We start from the raw sequence: 19,697 nt of genomic DNA, 5'->3' as shown, positions 1-19,697 counted from the left end.
CTTTTTTTTTTTTTTTTTTCCCCCCTTTTCCCTTTCCTTTTCCCCTTTCCTTTTTTTTCCCTTTCTTTTCCTTCCTTCTCTTTCACATTTTCATAGGAGTCATAAAGATCAATCTAACATATTTTAATCCAAAATCAGAGAACTAATCGGTCACAAAAATATCGACACGTCAACCCTGTCATTGAACCCTAATGGTCCCATCGCATTGCTGTGCATAATCCATTTTGCCTCACACCTGAGGAGTAAATTATTTGAATCTCCCCCTCTGGCTGGCAAGTTCACTTTCTCAATGCCTGCAAATGTTAAATCTTCTATCCTGCCTCCATGCCGTTCTTTCATGTGCGTGATCAACCTCGGTACACCTTTGCCTGTTATTATGGATCTACAATGTTCACGGAATCACACGTGTAATGGTCTTATGGTTTTCCCTATATAATAGTGTCTGCAGGGACAAAAAAAAAAAAAATCACATAAACCACATTATTTGTCTTACATGTAATAAAATCATTCACTACATGTTCTACCGCTCCCATGTGTAACACCCGGTCCGTAATGTGCTGTCTGCAATGTGAACAGTGTCCACATTTAAAGTTCCCTTTCGGGACCATAGCTTGCAACCAGTTAGGATGCGGTTTACTAATGCGATTTTTCACTAATTTGTCCCTTAATCTGACACTCCGTCTGTTTAATATCAAAGGGCCTCTAGCTACAACTTCTGTCAAGTCTTTGTCACGTCCCAGAATATACCAATTCTTTTTAATGGCTAGTCTGATTTGCTGATCCATGTTGTTATATGCAAAGCAAAAGGTAAATCTTTTTTCTGCCTTGCAATTCTTACTAGAAACTTTGAACTCACTGTCAGTATTTCTCTCCTTAGTCACTTTCTCTCTCGCTGATTCTAATAATTTGCGTGGGTAACCCCTTTGTTCGAATCTATGCTGCATTTCTTTTGACTGACGTTCATAACCATCATTGGTGTTATTTAATCTACTCACTCTCAGAAACTGACTGCGAGGTAGTGCACGTTTAGTGTGTACTGGATGGTAGCTATCAAAATGCATCATCATATTTGCTGCTACTGGTTTACGGTACATCGAAGTACAAATTTTGTCATTATTTATTTCCATTAAAACGTCCAGAAATTCTAACCGATGCCCTCCAAAAACCGATGTGAATACCATGTTCATGCTATTTTTGTTATTTAAGTGAGTCACGAACTCATTAAATGTTTTTTCGCTGTCGTCCCAGATGATCACTATATCATCAATATATCTTTGGTAAAATTTGATGTGTCGCATAAAGACATTGTCATCCGCATAGATGTAATTCTCCTCGAACAAGGCCAAAAATAAATTAGCAAAAGTACATGCTACCGGAGTACCCATCGCGGTCCCCACTAATTGAACGTACCAATCCTCCATAAACGTAAAAGCATTATGGGTTAAAATAAAATATAATCCTTCACAGATGAATCTGATGAACTCCTGACTCTTATCTGTAGTGCACAAAATCTGTTTAATAGCCTCTACTCCACTTTTCTGGGGGATCCTCGTATATAAACTTTCTACGTCTATCGATGCCAAGGAATAATTGTCCGGCCATTGAAAATCATGTATACTTTCAAGGAAAGCATTAGTATCTTTAAGGTAAGCCGGAACATCTTTCAGTAACGGCCGTAATAACCAATCGATATACTGGGATAGGGGCTCAGTGAGCGACCCTATCCCAGATACGATCGGTCGCCCCGGTGGACACTGGACAGACTTGTGCACTTTAGGAATATGGTACCAGTGGGGTCTGGTAGGGTACTCCGGTAGCAACCTTTCCGCTTTTCTCTGGGTAATTATGCCCGATTCTACATACTTTCTTAGGAATGATCTCAATTCCGTTTTGTATTTAATCAAGGGGCTCGCGGGGAGAGATCTATATACAGCCTCATCTGACAATTGTCTTACTGCTTCAGCAACATAATAGGATTTAGTAAGTAAAACTATTTTGCCTCCTTTATCCGCAGCTCTTACTACCGTATCCTCCCAGGAGCTTATTTCCCGTATGGCTTTATGTTCTTGTTTGGTTAAATTACTCTGGGATCTATTATATATGAGTGCCTCGACATCTTTAATGACCTGAGTTTCAAAAAGATCTATTAAATTACCCGGAGAAACTTGTGGCATAAATCTAGAGGGAACTCCCCCTGTGAAAGGGCTTTTGTTCTCTGTTATCAGCTGTTCAAGTGTCTCTATGTCTTCATTAATGCCTAATAGTAATCTGGCGTCTTCACTCAAATCGGCTATAGCTCCTGTGCCTGCCATGAATCCTAAAGGGCCAATAGTACAAGGGACCTCTCCCTCCAATGCATTGACAACCTCAGCTTTATTACTAAATGCTTTGAACAAATGAATTTTCCTAATGGATTTGAACAAGTCAATCTTGAAATCAGTCATGTTGAAATCTTGCGGGATACAATATCCCAAACCTTTCGACAAAAGTGACAACTGAGCTGGAGATAATACATGGTCAGTCAGATTAATGACTATATCCTCAGCTGGACTCTCTAATATCTCCGAGACCAGGCTACATGTTTCCGCTTGTGCTGTTTTCTTATGGCACCTCTTCCTTCTGCCCCTCCGGATCTTTTTTCTAAAGGGGTTGATGCCTCTAAGTTTTCATTTGGTGTCGGTAACGTTTCCAAAGAACTTGCAGAAGTGCCAGCTCCATCACTCAGACTCGTTTCTGATTCTGTGGTCAGATTATCTTTTTTACGATATTGGTTCCTGTTCACATTCCTTTTCCTCCACTGCGGGGCGTTATCATTTCTGCCGGTGTGATCCTTAGCATTGGACCAGGAAAAAATCCGACCTGTGTCGAAGTCGATCTTATCTCTCACAAATTTATCTCTTTCTTTGTTTAACATTCACCTGAATGGGTGTTAATTTATTGTCCAGTTTTTTATTAAAAATAGTCCATTGACTTTCAGATAGTCTCGATTTCAATTCTATTTGAGTTTTAATCAAATCTTTATTTAATACCTCATAATTTTGCAAATTTGTTTTTAAAACCAAAGCCAGCAACTCTTGGGAGCATTTTAACATAATGCTTTCCCACTCCTTGCGGAAAGCAGTATTGTCACTGTGTTGAGATATCTGTTTCCAGACTCTTCGTCCTCGTGGGACTCGTCCATTATCGCAATATGATTTAAGAGATTTATTAGTCCAAAATAATTTAATCTCTTTTTCAGCCAAATTAGTCATTTGATGTTCTAAAGCTTTAGTGCTTAATGACTGAATACCCTCCACCTGCTCACACTCCTGGAAGTAACTATCAACATCTTCACGGCCGGCTTGTAACCCCAATTTGGGTTGTGCAGTAGTCAAATCCATATGTTCCATCTGATGAATGGATCCAAATAGGATGCACACCTGCGGATATAGCCTCAGATGTGCTCAACTCGGTCAGTGTGCTACTGAGATATAATCAAAATACAACAAGAGCCGGAGAAACAACACGCCGAGCGGCACTATCCTCGATGGCTTAAAACACCTGACAGGCTGTGTCAACAGATCTGACAAATAGAAGCACAACTCCAACGAATCCTGACTTCGGGTGCTCCTCAGAAAAAACAGTGTTCAATACGATCCAATACAAGAAATGAGGGCACTCACCAGTCTTCACCGTGATTCGTACTTTATTAATAGATACAACTTGTTAAAAATCCATGGCCGGAGTTGAATGAGCCGTAGCTCGTGTGAGCAGGGGGGGTCAGGACGACGATCGTTTCGCGCTGTGCTTGCGCTTCAACAGGTCAGTTTGTGGCAAGATCAGGTGGCGGAAATATAGTGCCGAACCCGACACCTCCCCCTCCACATTCCCTGAACCCTCCCACAACTAAAACACAATCATATAAAAGCACACTTAAAAACAACTGTAACAAGTATGACAAAAGAACAGAATAATTACATATGGCTTATACATATTACTAATGCTGACTGGTATTGCAAAGACAATATTAAAAAAAAAAAAAAAAAAAATCCTCTTCCTTTTTTTTTTTTTTTTTTCCCCCCTTTTCCCTTTCCTTTTCCCCTTTCCTTTTTTTTCCCTTTCTTTTCCTTCCTTCTCATTCACATTTTCATAGGAGTCATAAAGATCAATCTAACATATTTTAATCCAAAATCAGAGAACTAATCTGTCACAAAAATATCGACAGGTCAACCCTGTCATTGAACCCTAATGGTACCACGTGCTTGAACACATATTACCCTCAGCACACATTTCACCACAAATACACCAACCTCGTCACATAAAAGTCGAAACACAAAAGTCACCGCTCAAAACTCGCCACGCGCAGAACTCGCCACATGCAAAAACTAGGCTCTTGCAAAACTCGCCTCATGGAAAACTCGCCACACGCAAAACTTGCACACGCGGAAAAATTGCCACATGCACAAAAGTTGCAACACATGCAAAAGTTGCCTCACACAAAACTTGCACATACTCAAAAAGGCACCACACATAAAACTCGCCACGCGCAAAACTCGCCATGCGCAAAACTTGCTGCACACAACTTGCTACACTAACCTGTCACATGCAACTCGACACACAAAAAGTTGCTACACGCATGTTGCCACACAAAATTCATCTCACAAAAGTCGCTACATGCATGTCGCCACACGCAACTCAACACACACAACTTGACAAACGAAACTCGCCCTAAAACACACACAAGTCTGGTATTATCCTTCAAAAATAAAAATCTGATTAATAAGCAGACAAACTACAACAAATGTACCATATAGAAAATACGGCAGCTGTCAGTCACATGACCTGTCTATTATGTGTATGTGTGAGCTAATACATACTGCCAGGGGGAGGGCTTCCTGTTGGCTGGGGATTTATCAGGCTGCCAATTTAGCTTACAAATACGGAGGTAAAAATACTGAGCAAATAACGTGTGAACAAGGTCTAATACAGGAGGAGATGACACAGGTATATACTATATACAGGGGAGATGACACAGAGATATATACTATATACAGGAGAGATGACACACAGGTATATACTATATAGAGGAGATGACATACAGGTACATATATATACAGGAGGAGATGACATACAGGCATATACTATATACAGGAGGAGATGACACAGGTATATACTATATACAGGAGGAGATGACCTACAGGTATATACTATATACAGGAGGAGATGACATACAGGTATATGCTATATATAGAAGATGACATGCAGGTATATACTATATACAGGAGGAGATGACACAGATATATACTATATACAGGGGAGATGACACACAGGTATATACTATATACAGGAGGAGATGACATACAGGTATATACAATATATAGAAGGAGATGACATTCAGGTATATACTATAAACAGGGGAGATGACATACAGGTATATACTATATACAGGAGATGACATACAGATGTATACTATATATAAGGGAGATGACAAACATGTATATACTGAGGTAATGAGGTGAAAATGAGAGGTGTGAGGTGAAAATGAAAAGGTGTGAGTGCAAAATGAGAGGAGTGAGGAAAAATAGTGGAGTGATCAGAAAATGACAGATGTGAGGTTGAAATGACAAGTGTTAGGGGGGAATGAGAGGAGTGAGGGAGAAAATGAGAGGTGTGAGGGAGAAAATGAGAGATGTGAGGGGGAAAATGAAAGATGTGATTGGGAAAATGAGAGGCGTGATGGGAAAATAAGAGAAGTGAGGTGCTATAACTAACCACAGATATTTACTATGCCCAGGCAACGCCAGGCTCTTCAGCTAGTATATATATATATATATATATATATATATATATATATATATATATATATATATATATATATATATATATCAGGGAGACTCCTATATATATATATATTTATATTTAATGCAGCGCTAGATAGCTTAAAAGCCGGTAATTCAATTGCCGGCTTTTGCTATCTCCTTCACAAACCCGACATGATATGAGACATGGTTTACATACAGTAAACCATCTCATAGCCCCATTTTTTTTTTTGCATATTCCACACTACTACTGTTAGTAGTGTGCATGTGCAAAATTTGGGCGCTCTATTATAGTTAAGGGTTAAATCGCGGGAAAAATTGGCGTGGGCTCCCGCGCAATTTTCTCCACCAGAATGGTAAAGACAGTGACTGAGGGCAGATATTAATAGCCTGGAGAGGGTCCATGGTTATTGCCCCCCCCCGGCTAAAAACATCTGCCCCAGCCACTCCAGAAAAGGCACATCTGGAAGATGCGCCTATTCTGGCACTTGGCCACTCTCTTCCCATTCCCGTGTAGCAGTGGGATATGGGGTAATGAAGGGTTAATGTCACCTTGCTATTGTAAGGTGACATTAAGCCAGATTAATAATGGAGTATTAATCCAATTGTATGAAATGGTTAAAAAAAAACACACACCTTATTACAAAGTATTTTAATGAAATAAAGACAGGTTTTTGTAATATTTTATTATCCTGGTAATCCACCTGAAGACCCTCGTTCTGTAAAAAAGGTAAAATAAAAGCAACAACAATATCCCATACCTTCCAATGATCAGTCTCGTCCCACGCTGTAAATCCATCTGAAGGGGTTAACTAATTTTACAAGCAGAAGCCTGCTAATGCAGCTGTGCTCCTGCCTGTAAAACCCCGGGGAATGAATGGAATGTAGGTCAATGACCTGTAGTTACCTTCAGTCGCGGTGATGCGCCCTCTGCTGGATGTCCTCATATGAACTCGAGCGTGGGAAAATATTCTGAAAAGTTCCCAGGCTCGAGTTCATATGAGGAGAGCAGATCCAGGATAGTCTGTAGGATCCAAGGATCTGAAATTGACATCCGCCTCAACCAATAAAACCATGGTCTCTTGAGACAAAATGGAGCCATTCATATCACCTTTTCCCTACATTCCCTTATTTTCCTCAGAACCGATAGCATCATCTATATGGGAGGAAAGGCATAGGCTAGGTCGGTCCACTTTGGCATCTGGAAATTGACCAATGCATAAGGCTTCCATCTTGGGTCTAAAAAACAGAATATGTCCACTTTGCTGTTCCCACTGTTAGCGAACAGGTCTATTTTTGGAAACCCCCACTGATCTACAACCTGGTTGAACACTGCGGGGTTCAGGGACCATTCCCCCTGCCCTTTCTGGTTTCGACTCAGAAAATCTGCCTTGAAAAGTGCTGTCAGGGAAGTTGTTGCTCTGCCATACAGAAAAATTCAATCAAGGAACGAGAACTCAAACTCCCCTGATTATTTAAGTATGCTGTCACTCAGATGTCTGATAATACCTGAACATGGTTGCCCTGAAAACAAGAAGAAACTTCTCTTATGCCATCTTTATGGCTAACAGCTCTCATATTGGAAGAATCCTTCCCTTCCTGGTTCATCCTCACACCCTAGGCTACACACTTTTTTTTATATGTACGTACCACCCATCCAGTCAGGCTGGAATCTGTCACAGTATCGCTAATCGGAGTTACCCAGGGGACTCCTGCTGACAGATTTTCTATCTATAACCACCAAAACAGGGAGTCTTTGTCAGGGAGAGATTCGTCTTTCCATCCAAGTGCCCTGTCATCGCTTTTGCCTCCTCAACACTTACCACTGTAGTTGCCGAGAATGGAACCGATCCCATAACACTCAGGGGATGCATGAGGTCCGTGTCCCCACTAAGGATATAGCCCACCTGAGACACTTGGCCTGTTTACTGCCAAGTTAACCAAGGACATTATCTTGGGTTTCTCTTCTGGAAGAAAACACATCTGGGTTATTGAGTCCAGAATGAGACTTAGAAAGTTTTGCACTTTGGTCCAGAATAAAGTCCTTGCAGAGATCCCCAGACTCAGAACTTCCTTTTCCCATGCTAACAGTTCCTCCCGTGGCCTCCTGGCAAATGATCTTATTAGGGACTCATGAGGGGTCAAGTGAAATTCCAGCTTCAAACAGTTATATTCAATATCCAGCTGCTGGATGACTTTTTTCCAGGCCAGAAGAAAGGAGGAGAGTCTTCCTCCACCTGGAAGAGGAGGTCACTGGGAGGTCTTTCTTCTCTGAGGAGGTACTCCCAAACAAACCAGGGATTTTTTATTATACCAATTGTACTGACTTTTGGAAGGCCTTCCTTTGATCCATTTCTTCTGTCAAAAGGACCTCCTGAAGAGGTCTACTGGCAAACTGGGGAATCTTTCTTTTTCTCCTCTGCCTTCTCTAGAATGTTATCAAATGTTTGCCCAAAGAGAACCTCTCCTTCAGAGGGAATGGAGCATAGCTTGTATTTTGACTGTGCATCCCCTGGCCAGAAGTTTAACCATAATGCTCTTCTAGGAGAGTTAGAAAGAGCTGCAGATCTTGCCGGCAACTTCATTGGAGTCCAGCAAGGTTTCTGATAGAAAAGCTGCTGCGCCCTGTACTAATGGAATATTTGACAGGATCCATTTCCTAGGGACATTACTTTTAAGCTGTTCCTCCAACTGTTGTAGCCAGTCCTTAATAGATCTTGCAGCACAGATCCCTGCTGTGGTTGGTCTCAGGGCACCTGCTGTCATCTCCCATGTGCCCCCCAGGTAGCTATCTGCCTTACTAGCCAACTGGTCCCAAAGAATACCCAGGTCTTTGAAGGGCAAAGTAGATTTTTTTTCTAAGATTTAGCCAGTGCTTCATCAATCTTCAGACTTATCTCAGAATGAGGTAGACCCCTTTTCAAATGGGTGTTTTCTCTTCAGGGATGAGGTCAGTGAAGCCTTCCTATCAGGTCTCTTCCACTGTAGCCTAATGAGTTTAAACTTTCTCATTTACTGGGAATGTACACTTCCTTCTGTGTTCCAGGCCCCAGAACATGATATCCTCAATTGATTAAGGGTCTTGTTTCTACAGAATAAAATGTGATTTAAAAAAACAAAGTATTCCCGCAAAAAACAAGCCCTTTTACAACTGATCGGCAAAAAAACAACGTTATTGCTATCAGAACATGATTGAAAAACAAAATTGGAGTTTGTAATAAAATAGATTTTAATGTGCAAAAGCAGCAAGATAAAAACAAACAAAACACTATAACAAAACAAAACATAACTATGTTCACAAGTTGATTTCTTGCGTTTTTTTTCCTGAAGCAAACACCTGATCTCTTGGCTGTAAAAAAAGCTGCAAGTTCAGCTTTCATTCTACCTTGCAAGCATGAACAATACAAGGCCACCAATGAGACACCATAAAACTTTTTTTTCTGAAAAACAGCAGGGTGGGGTTGAATTGGTTTGGGTATTGTTTACTTTTTCACATTGGTTGGGTATTGAGATGCTCTGGTCTTGATAACTTTCACACATCGTTCATTTAATTAAGCTGTACCAATACAATCATTGCTCAGGTGAGGACACCAAGACATTATCGCCTAAACTGGAAGGAGGGGTGGGAGGGGAAATCACAATAAATGTGTTTCACATCCTGCTGTACCTGCGTTTTTCTTCACTAAAAGTGCTGCCAACACTCCAAACTGAGCAATGTTTTTGATGCTTTGCACTTACTCATTGCCTTTAAGTGAAAAAAAATGCTGAAAATGAACATGTGGTGGTTGTCAAAAAAGTAGCAGTTTTCAAATTCAGTTAGATAAAAAAAAAGCAAGTGTGTACATCATGAGATTTCAGTAGTCTCTTAAGGCCCTTAGAGAAAAAAAAAAACTACCTACTTTCAAATTGTATGAATAAAGAGTTCAACTTATCTTACAGAAAACAAGCCCCTACAGCTCCTACAGTATAAAAAAGATATAGCTTTCAGAATATGGGGATACAACTATTTTTTGTTAAATCGGATGTTTTAGCGTGCACAAATAGCAAGATCTAAAAATGATCCATAACCCTGGCAACTATATACTCGCACTGACCTGAAGAATAGTTGTTTTGTCTTGTTTACAGCACAGTGAACAGCGTAAGTTAGTATTAACAAAAGAAAAATAAAATAACACTTTCTTCCAAGAGTGATAACTTTTTCCGTCAACGTAGTCAGACGAGTGCTTGTTTTTGTGGTATGAGTTGTACTCTTGAATAACACTAAATTTTATCATCATGTGATGTACTGGAAAGCAGGAAAAAAATTCCAGACCAGAAGAATTGCAAAAAGAGTGCAAGTGCACGATTGATTTTTTATTTACCATGTTTACTATATGGCAAAAACAAGCTATGGTAATATGATTTCCAGATCAGTAAGATCCCGCAGATAAATTACAAAAAAAATGCATAGTTTATTTCCAGTACTGGAAAAAACAGTAACATATGTCTGTCTGTGAGTGTAACACTTGAGGAACACGTGTGGCAGCCGTGTGCCGCATCAGTACCTCATGGACGGGTGCCAGGGAATCAGCGGTAAAGTAAGCGCTGTTCACCGTTGCCGGGCGCTGAAGACTGCTCATTCTCCCCTGCACTGCCGGCGATCAGCATCAACAGGGGAGAATGATGAGAATTGCATTCAAGTAATAACAGTGACAGCAGCTGATGGGAGCATTCATCAGCCGTCTCCTGCGCTATAAATAATTAGAAAAAGATCCTGCGTGGTTCCCCTCTAGTTTTCTATAACCAGCCAGGCAAAACTCATATCTGGGGACTGCAACCTTCAGCAAGGCTGGTTATCAAGAATAGAGGGGTCCCCACGCAGTTTTTTTTAAATTTCAATAATATAGGAAAACGGCATGGTGTTTCCCCAATTTTGACAACCAGCCTTGCTAAAGCTGACAGCTGGGGGCTGGTATTCTCATGCTGGTAAGGGGCCATGGATATTGACCCCATTTCACCCCAGCCTAAAAATATCAGCCCTCAGCTGCCCACAAAAGGCTCATCTATTAGATGCCAGAATTCTTTCGCTTTGCCTGGCTCTTTCTACTTGCCCTGTAGTGGTGGCAAGTGGGGTTCATATTTGTGGGGTTGAGGTCACCTTTGTATTGTCAGGTGACATCAAGCCCACGGATTAGCAATGTAGAGGTGTCTAAGACACCAATCCATTACTAATGCTACATTTATATGGTAAATAAAGACGCAGCCAGAATAAAGTCCTTTATTAGAAATAAAACAAAACACAGTATTTTATTTTTATTTAAAAATAATAAACACCACTATACTCGCCTAATGCCCAATTCCACAGAAACCCTCGTGACCTGTAACAAAACAAAAATAAAAAAAAAACAACATCTCACCTGTCAGTCGTTCTATCCCATGCAGAAATCTATGTCTGGGGGAGTAAACAGTTTCCAAGATGCAATCGTCCAAGCCGAGAACCATTTGTGAATGAGCTGATGTGAGCACATCCTTGACCAGGGGTGACATCATGGAGGTTACGCCAGTAAGGCGTTCGCGGTCCGTCACTCACATGACGGCACATCGTTAGCCCACGCCCAATGTGGGCGTGCGCTAGCGATGCGTTCACCATTACAATCAATGGCGGCGTTAACAGACTACGTTACACCGCGTTATGCCGCGGTGTAACGTAGTTCATTAAACGGGTTCACATAACGAAATGTGAACCTAGCCTAAATGAGGCTGCATTCGCAGCAGGGATGAACTGCGGTGACCTCAGCACTGTGGGAAAAGCCAGATCACCGTGAAAAATTCTCACGGTGATATGCTGTGAAGATACAGCATGAACTGCTGTGACCTTATCACTCGCTTATCCCATGGTGCGGAGGTCACCGCAGTTCAGCCCTGCTGGGAACGCAGACTCACTGACCTGCGGTAACCACAATGTCACTGCTGGTCAATGATGCTGCGCTAGCAGCAGCTCTTTCACCAGCGGTTCTCAGCTTAGACAGTGGCATCTAAACTATTACTCCCACAAATATGGATTACGGTGTGGGACAGAACGACGGCGAGGTGAGGGATATTGTTTATTGTTTTTGGTTTATTACAGGAGTCTAGTGCTTCGGTGGAATTAGTAGTTAGGCGAGTATAACTTAATTTTAAATAAAAATGGAAAACTTGTTTTATTTGTAATAAAACACTTTATTATGGCTGTGCGTATATGTATCATGTAACTATAGGATTAGTAACAGGTGTCTTCTAGATACCTCTCCACTATTAAGACGTGGGCTTGATGTCACCTGACAATACCAATGTGACAACCCCACAAAGATGATCCTCACTTGCCACCGCTACAGGGCAACAGGGAATAGCAGGGCAAAGCACCAGAATTGGCGCATCTACTAGACGTGCCTTTTCTGGCCAGCTGTGGGCTGCTATTTTTATCCTGGGGGGGGGGGGAGGGGGGGTGACCATATCAATGGCCCCTTACCAGCCTGAGAATGCAAGCCCTCACACAGCATTTTTTTTTATTCGGCATGTGATGGTATTCATTATGTAAACTAGGTGGCAGGTCACAGATCAGGGACGTGTCAGCAGTCTGCATTATGAATACCTAATCGGAGCACCACATACACCAGTCCCACATTAGGACATGAGCATATCATTAACACAACTAAAGATTAAGAAACAGCCACAAGACCAATTTCATCAACCAATTTATCATTTTATTCAGTATAATGGCGCAGACCTGACAGTGTGTGTAGGTTACTATGCACAATCCTGCTGACAGGTTCCCTTTAAGGGTAGGTTAATTTTAACATTGAGCGATAGAATATCAAAAATAAAATCCAGAAAATCACATTGTATAAGTTATATAAATTTGAATTTTGCAGTGAGAAATAAGTATTTGATACCCTACCAACCATTAAGAGTTTTGGCTCGTACAGACCAGGTAGATGCTCCTAATCAACTCGTTACCTGCATTAAAGACAGCGGTCTTACATAGTCACCTTTATAAAAAAGACACCTTTCCACGAACTCAATCAGGCTCCAACATCTACAACATGGGCAAAACCAAAGAGCTTTCTAAGGATGTCAGGGACACAAGATCATAGACCTGCACAAAGCTGGAATGGGCTACATGATCCCGCTGGCAAACAAGACTTAATACTTGGTGGCAAAACCCTTGTTGGCAAGCACAGCAGTCAGATGTTTTTTGCAGAACTCTTAACGGTTGTAGGGGATCAAATACTTATTTCTCACTGCAAAATGCAAATACATTTATATAAGATGTATACAATGTGATTTTCTGGGTTTTATTTTTTATATTATATCTCTCAATGTTAAAATTAACCTACCCTTAAGCCCTTCAAGACGCAGCCCTTTTTCATTTTTCGCTCCCCTCTTTCACAGAGCCATAACTTTTTTACTTTTCCGTCAATATAGCCATGTGAGGGCTTATTTTTTGCGGGACGAGTTGTACTTTTGAACGACACCATTGGTTTTACCATGTCTTGTACTATAAAATGGGAAAAAAACTCAAAGTGTGGTAAAATTGCAAACAAAGTGCAATCCTACACTTGTTTTTTGTTTGGCTTTTTTGCTAGGTTCACTAAATGCTAAAACTGACCTGCCATTGTGATTTTCCACGTCATTACGAGTTCATAGACACCAAACATGTCTAGGTTATGCTTTAAGTAAGTTGCAAAAAGATTTTCCAAACTTTGCATAAAAAAAAAAAATTGCGCCATTTTCCGATACCGGTAGCGTTTCCATTTTTCAGGATCTGGGGTCAGGTAAGGGCTTATTTTTGTGTGCCGCGCTGACGTTTTTAATGATACCACATTTGTGCAGATAGGTTCTTTTGATCGCTCGTTATTGCATTTGAAAGCAATGTCGCGGCGACCAAAAAAAAGTAATTCTGGCATTTTGATTTTTTTTCTCGCTACGCCGTTTAGCGTTCAGGTTAATTCTTTTTTTAATTGATAGATCGGGCGATTCTGAACGCGGTGACACCAAATATGTGTATTTTTTTTTTTTTTTAAACTTTTGCCATGCTTTAATAGCCTCCATGGGAGGCTAGAAGCTGGCACATCTGGATCGTCTCTGCTACATAGGAGCGATCATCAGATCGCTCCTGTGCAGCTGAATTACAAACTTGCTATGAGCGCCAACCACAGGGTGGCGCTCACAGCAAGCTAGCAACAACTATAGAGGTCTCAAGGAGACCTCAGGTTGTCATGCCGAAGCATCGCTGACCCAAGATCACATGACGTGGGTGGGCGATGCGCGCATTTCCGGCTCGATGGCAGGAAGAGGTAGCTAAATGGCGCTGTCTGCGTTTGACAGGGGCACTTAGCTAGTTAATAGCGGCGGGTGGATCGCGATTCCACCTGCCGCTATCGCGTGCACATGTAAGCTGTACAAAACAGCTGACATGTCGTGACTTTGATGTGGGTTCAGCGCTGAAGCCCACATCAAAGGGGGAGACACAACATGCGCTGTACTAGTACGGCGCATGTCGTGAAGGGGTTAAAATTATAGACTGTTCATGTCTGTCCTGTCTTGGAGTAGGCGTGATGTTTTGATCGCCTCTTGGCTACGTTCAGACTAGCGTTGTGCGACGCAACGCACGACAAAACGCGGCAAAACGCACGCAAAAACGCTGCGTTTTGCGACACGTGCATCGTTTTTTGCCGAAAATCGGACGCAAGAAAAATGCAACTTGTTGCGTTTTCTTGGTCCGACGCTTGCGGCAAAAAAGACGCATGCGTCGCACAACGCAACAAACAAAAACGCATGCGTCCCCCATGTTACACATAGGGGCGCTGCGTCGCCCGACGCACACTAGCACAACGCTAGTCTGAACGTAGCCTTATTGCACTTTACTGCAGTGGTGCAGCAGCGAAAAGCAATTCTGATGTTTAGATTTTTCCCCCCATTATACTGTTTACCAATTGGGTTAATTCTATATTTTGATAGCTCAGATGCAGCCACACCACATGTGTATTTTTTATTACTTTCTTTTTAAAATTGCATAAGGGTTGTGATTTGAATTTATTTTTTTGTCATTTTTTAATTTTTTTTCCATTTTACACTATATTAGTCTTGAACCTGCGATCCTCTGATCGCTTGTGCTACGCACAGTGATAGTACAGTACTGCTGTGTATAGTAGTAATCAGATTCCTATTAACACCAGCCAGAAGCTAGTGTTCACAGAAGAATCATGACAGGCATGGGGAACTTTTAACAGACCCCAGACTGTCAGAGTAAATCAGTGCTTTGCGATCAAAATGGTACTGAAAAAGGACAACTCCCCCAAAATTATCCAGTAAAATCTATATTCAGAAACTCAAATGAGCCCTACAATGCACCCAAATCACACTTAACATATGGCATTGCTGCGAAAGGGAGAACGCACTTAAACGGAGTTCCCTGGGTCTAATCACTGAAGAACTATCCAGCAGATAAGTCAGAGATTGGAGGAAGACCAACTATCAGCTGAAAACTTCTTTGGCTGCGGCCGGACCCAAGAGTTGCATAGGTGGAACACAGTAGTGGTCGTAAATTGCTTAGCGGCCACAGGATAGTAGTGCACTTAATCTCCAATTGAAGTGAATATACTGCAGTATTCAGGCAGCCAGCAAGCAATGTACGGGGTTGATGTATTAAGACTGTAGACCGCTTAGGCTACATTCCCCAATGTGTCCCTGTACCTAGCCAACAGTATACGTCTGGAAATTTTACCAGACGTACACAAACATCAGAGACGACCATTCACCAGATTCAGGCTGAAAATAATTTTTAGCCTCTATTTGGCCGGTATGTGCTTATGTAACTGTAGAAGAAAGCGCACTTTCAGCAGATTGCACTTCTTTGCAGAGTCCCCCTTTATAGCAATATGTATGGTGCGGTAAAAGTTTAAATTTTCTATTTTCACATCCCAATGTTCTAAACTTTTGTGAATCATCAACAAGCCTGAAAAGGCCACTACAATCGTCCCAAGAACGATTCCTTGAGTGGTGTAGTTTTTTTTTTTTTTTTAAAGTGGTCACCTGTGGGGGGTTTCTGTGATTTTAGAACATTGGGGGCTTGAGAAATGTGACATTGTGTCCACAACTAGAGCTGAGCGAATTTTGAAAAATTTGGTTCCGATTATGATACTTTTTGCAATATTCGCCGAACGTTATTGGAGTCAATGGGAATAGAAATGAACAAATTTGTTTGTAACCAAACAAATTCGGCACGATTAAAGTATGTCTATGGCCAATTCAGATTCGGCGACGGATTCTGAACATATTCGCTCAACTCTATCCACAATCCGTTCAAACCAAAATTGTGCTCCAAAAGTTACATAGCGCACCTTTCCCTTCTGAGCCCTGCCATGTGCTAATTTCTCTCAAGAGAAATTGATTTACAAATGGAGTAATTTATTTTCTACTGTTCTCCACGTGAAAAGGAAAAATGTGGGGCTAAAAACATTTGTGGAAAAAAAAGTTAATTTTAATTTTCATGTTATGAACTTTTGTTAAGCACCCCTGAGTCTGAAAAAAAATCACTTCATGTGACTTGTGGCAGGCTCTGCTAATGTGACAAGGTGTCTGGAGTCAATTGCAGTCAAAATTGTGCTAAATAAAAAAAATAAAATAAATAAATTAAAAAAAAAGTTCTTCCCCTGTGTACCCAAACAGTAAAGTCTGACCGCATACAGAGTATTCATATGTTAAGCAATTTCTACCGGACACACGTTTCAATGCAGTTTCTCTCATTACAGCTTGTGAAAGTTAAAAACTTGAGACCAAAAACAAAGTTTTAGTTGGAAGAACATACATATTCATTTTTGTTTTTTTATTAGAAATTGCATTAATTCCTGTGAAGCACCTGAAGGGTTAAACTTCTTGAATGGGAACATTAATATCTTGAGATGTGCAGTTTTTAAAAAGGTATTTTGGGGGCTTTGACATACAGGCCTCTTAACCAGATTTTCTGTGCCCTTGTATTTTTTTCCTTATTCCAAGGGCCTTAACTATTTTTCTATCCACATAGCTTGAGGGCTTGTTTTTTGCATGACACTGGAAAGGTCGACTTCCCATGGCTCCCCCTCCCCCCAACACATCTCCCCCTTTTCCTGGCAGTCTCTCCCCCCCACCTTCTCCCGAATAAAGGAGAAGCCACAACCATTAGTCTGTGGATAAGAATGGCCACAGGAGCCAATTTTATTAACAATTAAAGACACTTGGTGAGGTCCTCGAAGCTACCATGGCCTGGTGATTTTTCCTTGGCATTGCCCCTTCCCTCCCAGCCTCACTTACAGCCGCATTTTTCCCAGGCTCGGAAGCACCGTGAATTGAGGGAAGAGGTTGCCTCTATCGTTGCTGTCCGGACGTCCTTTGGTGAAAGAGGGCAGATATCAAACATGTATAGGGCTTTATTTTTTTTAAATAAGCAAATTTATTTTTATTTTTCTTACATATTTCTGAACTTTTCTTTTTTCACCATTTATTTCTCCATTTTCAGAAACCCATGACATTTTAATTTTTATTACAATGTTGCACTGGACAAAAAAAAAGTAATTCTGGAGTTTTGTTTTTTTTCTCGTGCATTTTACAGATTAGAGACATTTTATTTTTTGATAGAACATTTTTGAATGCAACGATACCAAAAGTGTTTTTTTATTTTCAATGGGGCAAAAGGGGGCCATTTAAACTTTTTTTTACGTTATTCAATAGTCCCCTTAGGAGACTTGATGCTGCGATCGTCCGATGTCTAGCATAAATCACAATATATGAATTCTGACCTGTTCACATGAGGATTATAATGACAGGCATGAGGTTCATGAGCAGACGCCCCGGCTGTCATGGCAACTCCTCAGTCCCCCCGTCCCCCCCCCCCCCCGCAAAAAAGAAAAAAAAAACAACACGACAGGGGCGTTTATGGTCAGGATGAATTACTACTCTTCTGGCTTGCGCATGTTAAGTCCCACTGGCAGTGATTGACAGTGGGATTTAACTGGTTAAAAGCCAGGGGCAAAGCACTGGTCCACCCATGGCTGTTAACGGATTATGTCTGATTTACTCAGTCATGTGCACAGAGCAAAGTGGGCTTGGCAAGCCCAAATTAAAGGCAGGGACGCAACCTTTCACAAATATACATCAAAGTTTGTGAAGATGTTAAAGTCAATTTATTACTAGTGATGAGTGAATATACTCGTTACTCGAGATTTCCTGAGCACACTCAGGTGTCCTCAGTATTTTTTAGTGCTCGGAGACTTAGTTTTCATCGCCTCAGCTGAATGATTTACAGCTTTTAGAAAGCATAAGTACATGTGGGGGTTGCCTGGTTGCTAGGGAATCCCCACATGTAATCAAGCTGGCTAGTAGCTGTAAATCATTAAGCTGCGGCGAAAAAAACAATCTCCGAGCACTAAAAAATACTGAGGACACCTGAGTGTGCTCAGGAAATCTCAAGTAAGGAGTATATTCATTCATCACTATTCATTACTGAATTGATCTGCAAAAAAAAACAAACAACTTATAATAAATGATACTCATGTAAAATAGATATACAGGGAATGAACTACTAATGAACTATTGTGTGGTATGACTTAATGCCTTAAACTGCATGAAAATATCCAAAATTTGGGGAACATTTGTTATTTTGGAACAAAAATCATCAACCTACTTACAAAGTATTCCAAAGTTATTATCATATAAAGTGACATGTCGGATTTGTAAAATAGGGATTAAAGAAAGCGAAAACCGGATTATGCATTAAAAAGATAAACATACTATAGTGATGTTCAGTTGAGTCTTTTCTGACATTTACTTTTTAATTAGCAGCCATTCTTATTTTACGGCTATGTGCCCACAATCAGGAACTGCTGCAGTTTTGACACTGCGCATTTATACAGCGTCAAACCTGTAGCAGCCAAATGTTATGGCATAGTGGATGGGATTTCTAGAAATCCCATCCACTATGCGTGCACCCGCACCTGTAGCTCACCCATGGCACAGCTTTCAATTTCTCTTGCAGAGATGCTAGTGTCCTCAACAGAAATTTAATAGACAGACAGTACTGAATGCGGCAAATCGGCATGGCTCAGTGAACACATGCGAATTTACCTACATTCAATAGAACGAGTTTTGGACACAGCAGAAAAGCGCTCCGTCCAAAGCACTGCTAGTTCTGGATCGTGGGCACAAAGCCATTCAAGTCATCCATAGAAAACCGAACCAGTGCAGTGTATGTTATAGGAACCATATCCATTAGGCTGGGGTCACATTGCGTTTCGGGTGTCCGTTTAACGGACTACGTTACACCGCTGCATAACACGGTGTAACGTAGTCCGTTAACGCCACCATTGCTAGTAATGGCGAACGCATCGCTAGTGCACGCCCACATTGGGCGTGCGCTAGCGATGTGCCGTCATTTGAGTGACGGACCCGAGACGCTGGCTGCAGCGTTTCCGGGTCCATCACTGCTAGCGCAGATGGAGCTAGCAGAAGCTCCACCTGCGCTAGCGTGATGTAGCGCAGGCACTTGCGCTAGCAGCAGCCCGTTAGCATATGTGCTGACGGGCTGCTGCTAACGCAATGTGACCCTAGCCTTACTGTAATGCAGATTAAACCAGTCACCATATTCAGGGGAAGTTTAGTTTTCCTGTGAAAAACTTCTTGTACTTTTAAAAAAATCTTTACCTTTGATGTTCCTTTTGTGGAGCAATAAAGACCTGACCGTCTCAAACACACAAAAAATTTCTTCCAAGACTTTTTTCCAATCTCTTTAACATACAAAGAGCCTTGTATTTCTGGACAGCTGTTGGCATTCAAAAAATTCTGGAAAAAGGAAGAATATGGTGAGGAAGTGGGGTGGGGACTGTGATTAGCATGAATGATCGCAAC

General features: G+C 41.3%; 1 protein-coding gene across 1 annotated transcript in view; it reads right to left on the bottom strand.

The window, feature by feature from the left end:
* The window catches only part of GRB10 (growth factor receptor bound protein 10), a 424,392-nt gene that overhangs the window by 38,757 nt on the left and 365,938 nt on the right, over positions 1-19,697 (bottom strand). Inside the window, exon 9 of the mRNA XM_069730339.1 lies at positions 19,494-19,631. Coding sequence (XP_069586440.1) covers positions 19,494-19,631 — 138 coding nt within the window. The remainder of the gene's footprint in view (positions 1-19,493; positions 19,632-19,697) is intronic.

This window comes from Ranitomeya imitator, chromosome 6 (assembly GCF_032444005.1).
Source record: "Ranitomeya imitator isolate aRanImi1 chromosome 6, aRanImi1.pri, whole genome shotgun sequence".
NCBI lineage: Eukaryota > Metazoa > Chordata > Amphibia > Anura > Dendrobatidae > Ranitomeya > Ranitomeya imitator.
This window is presented reverse-complemented; position numbering and strand designations above follow the sequence as displayed.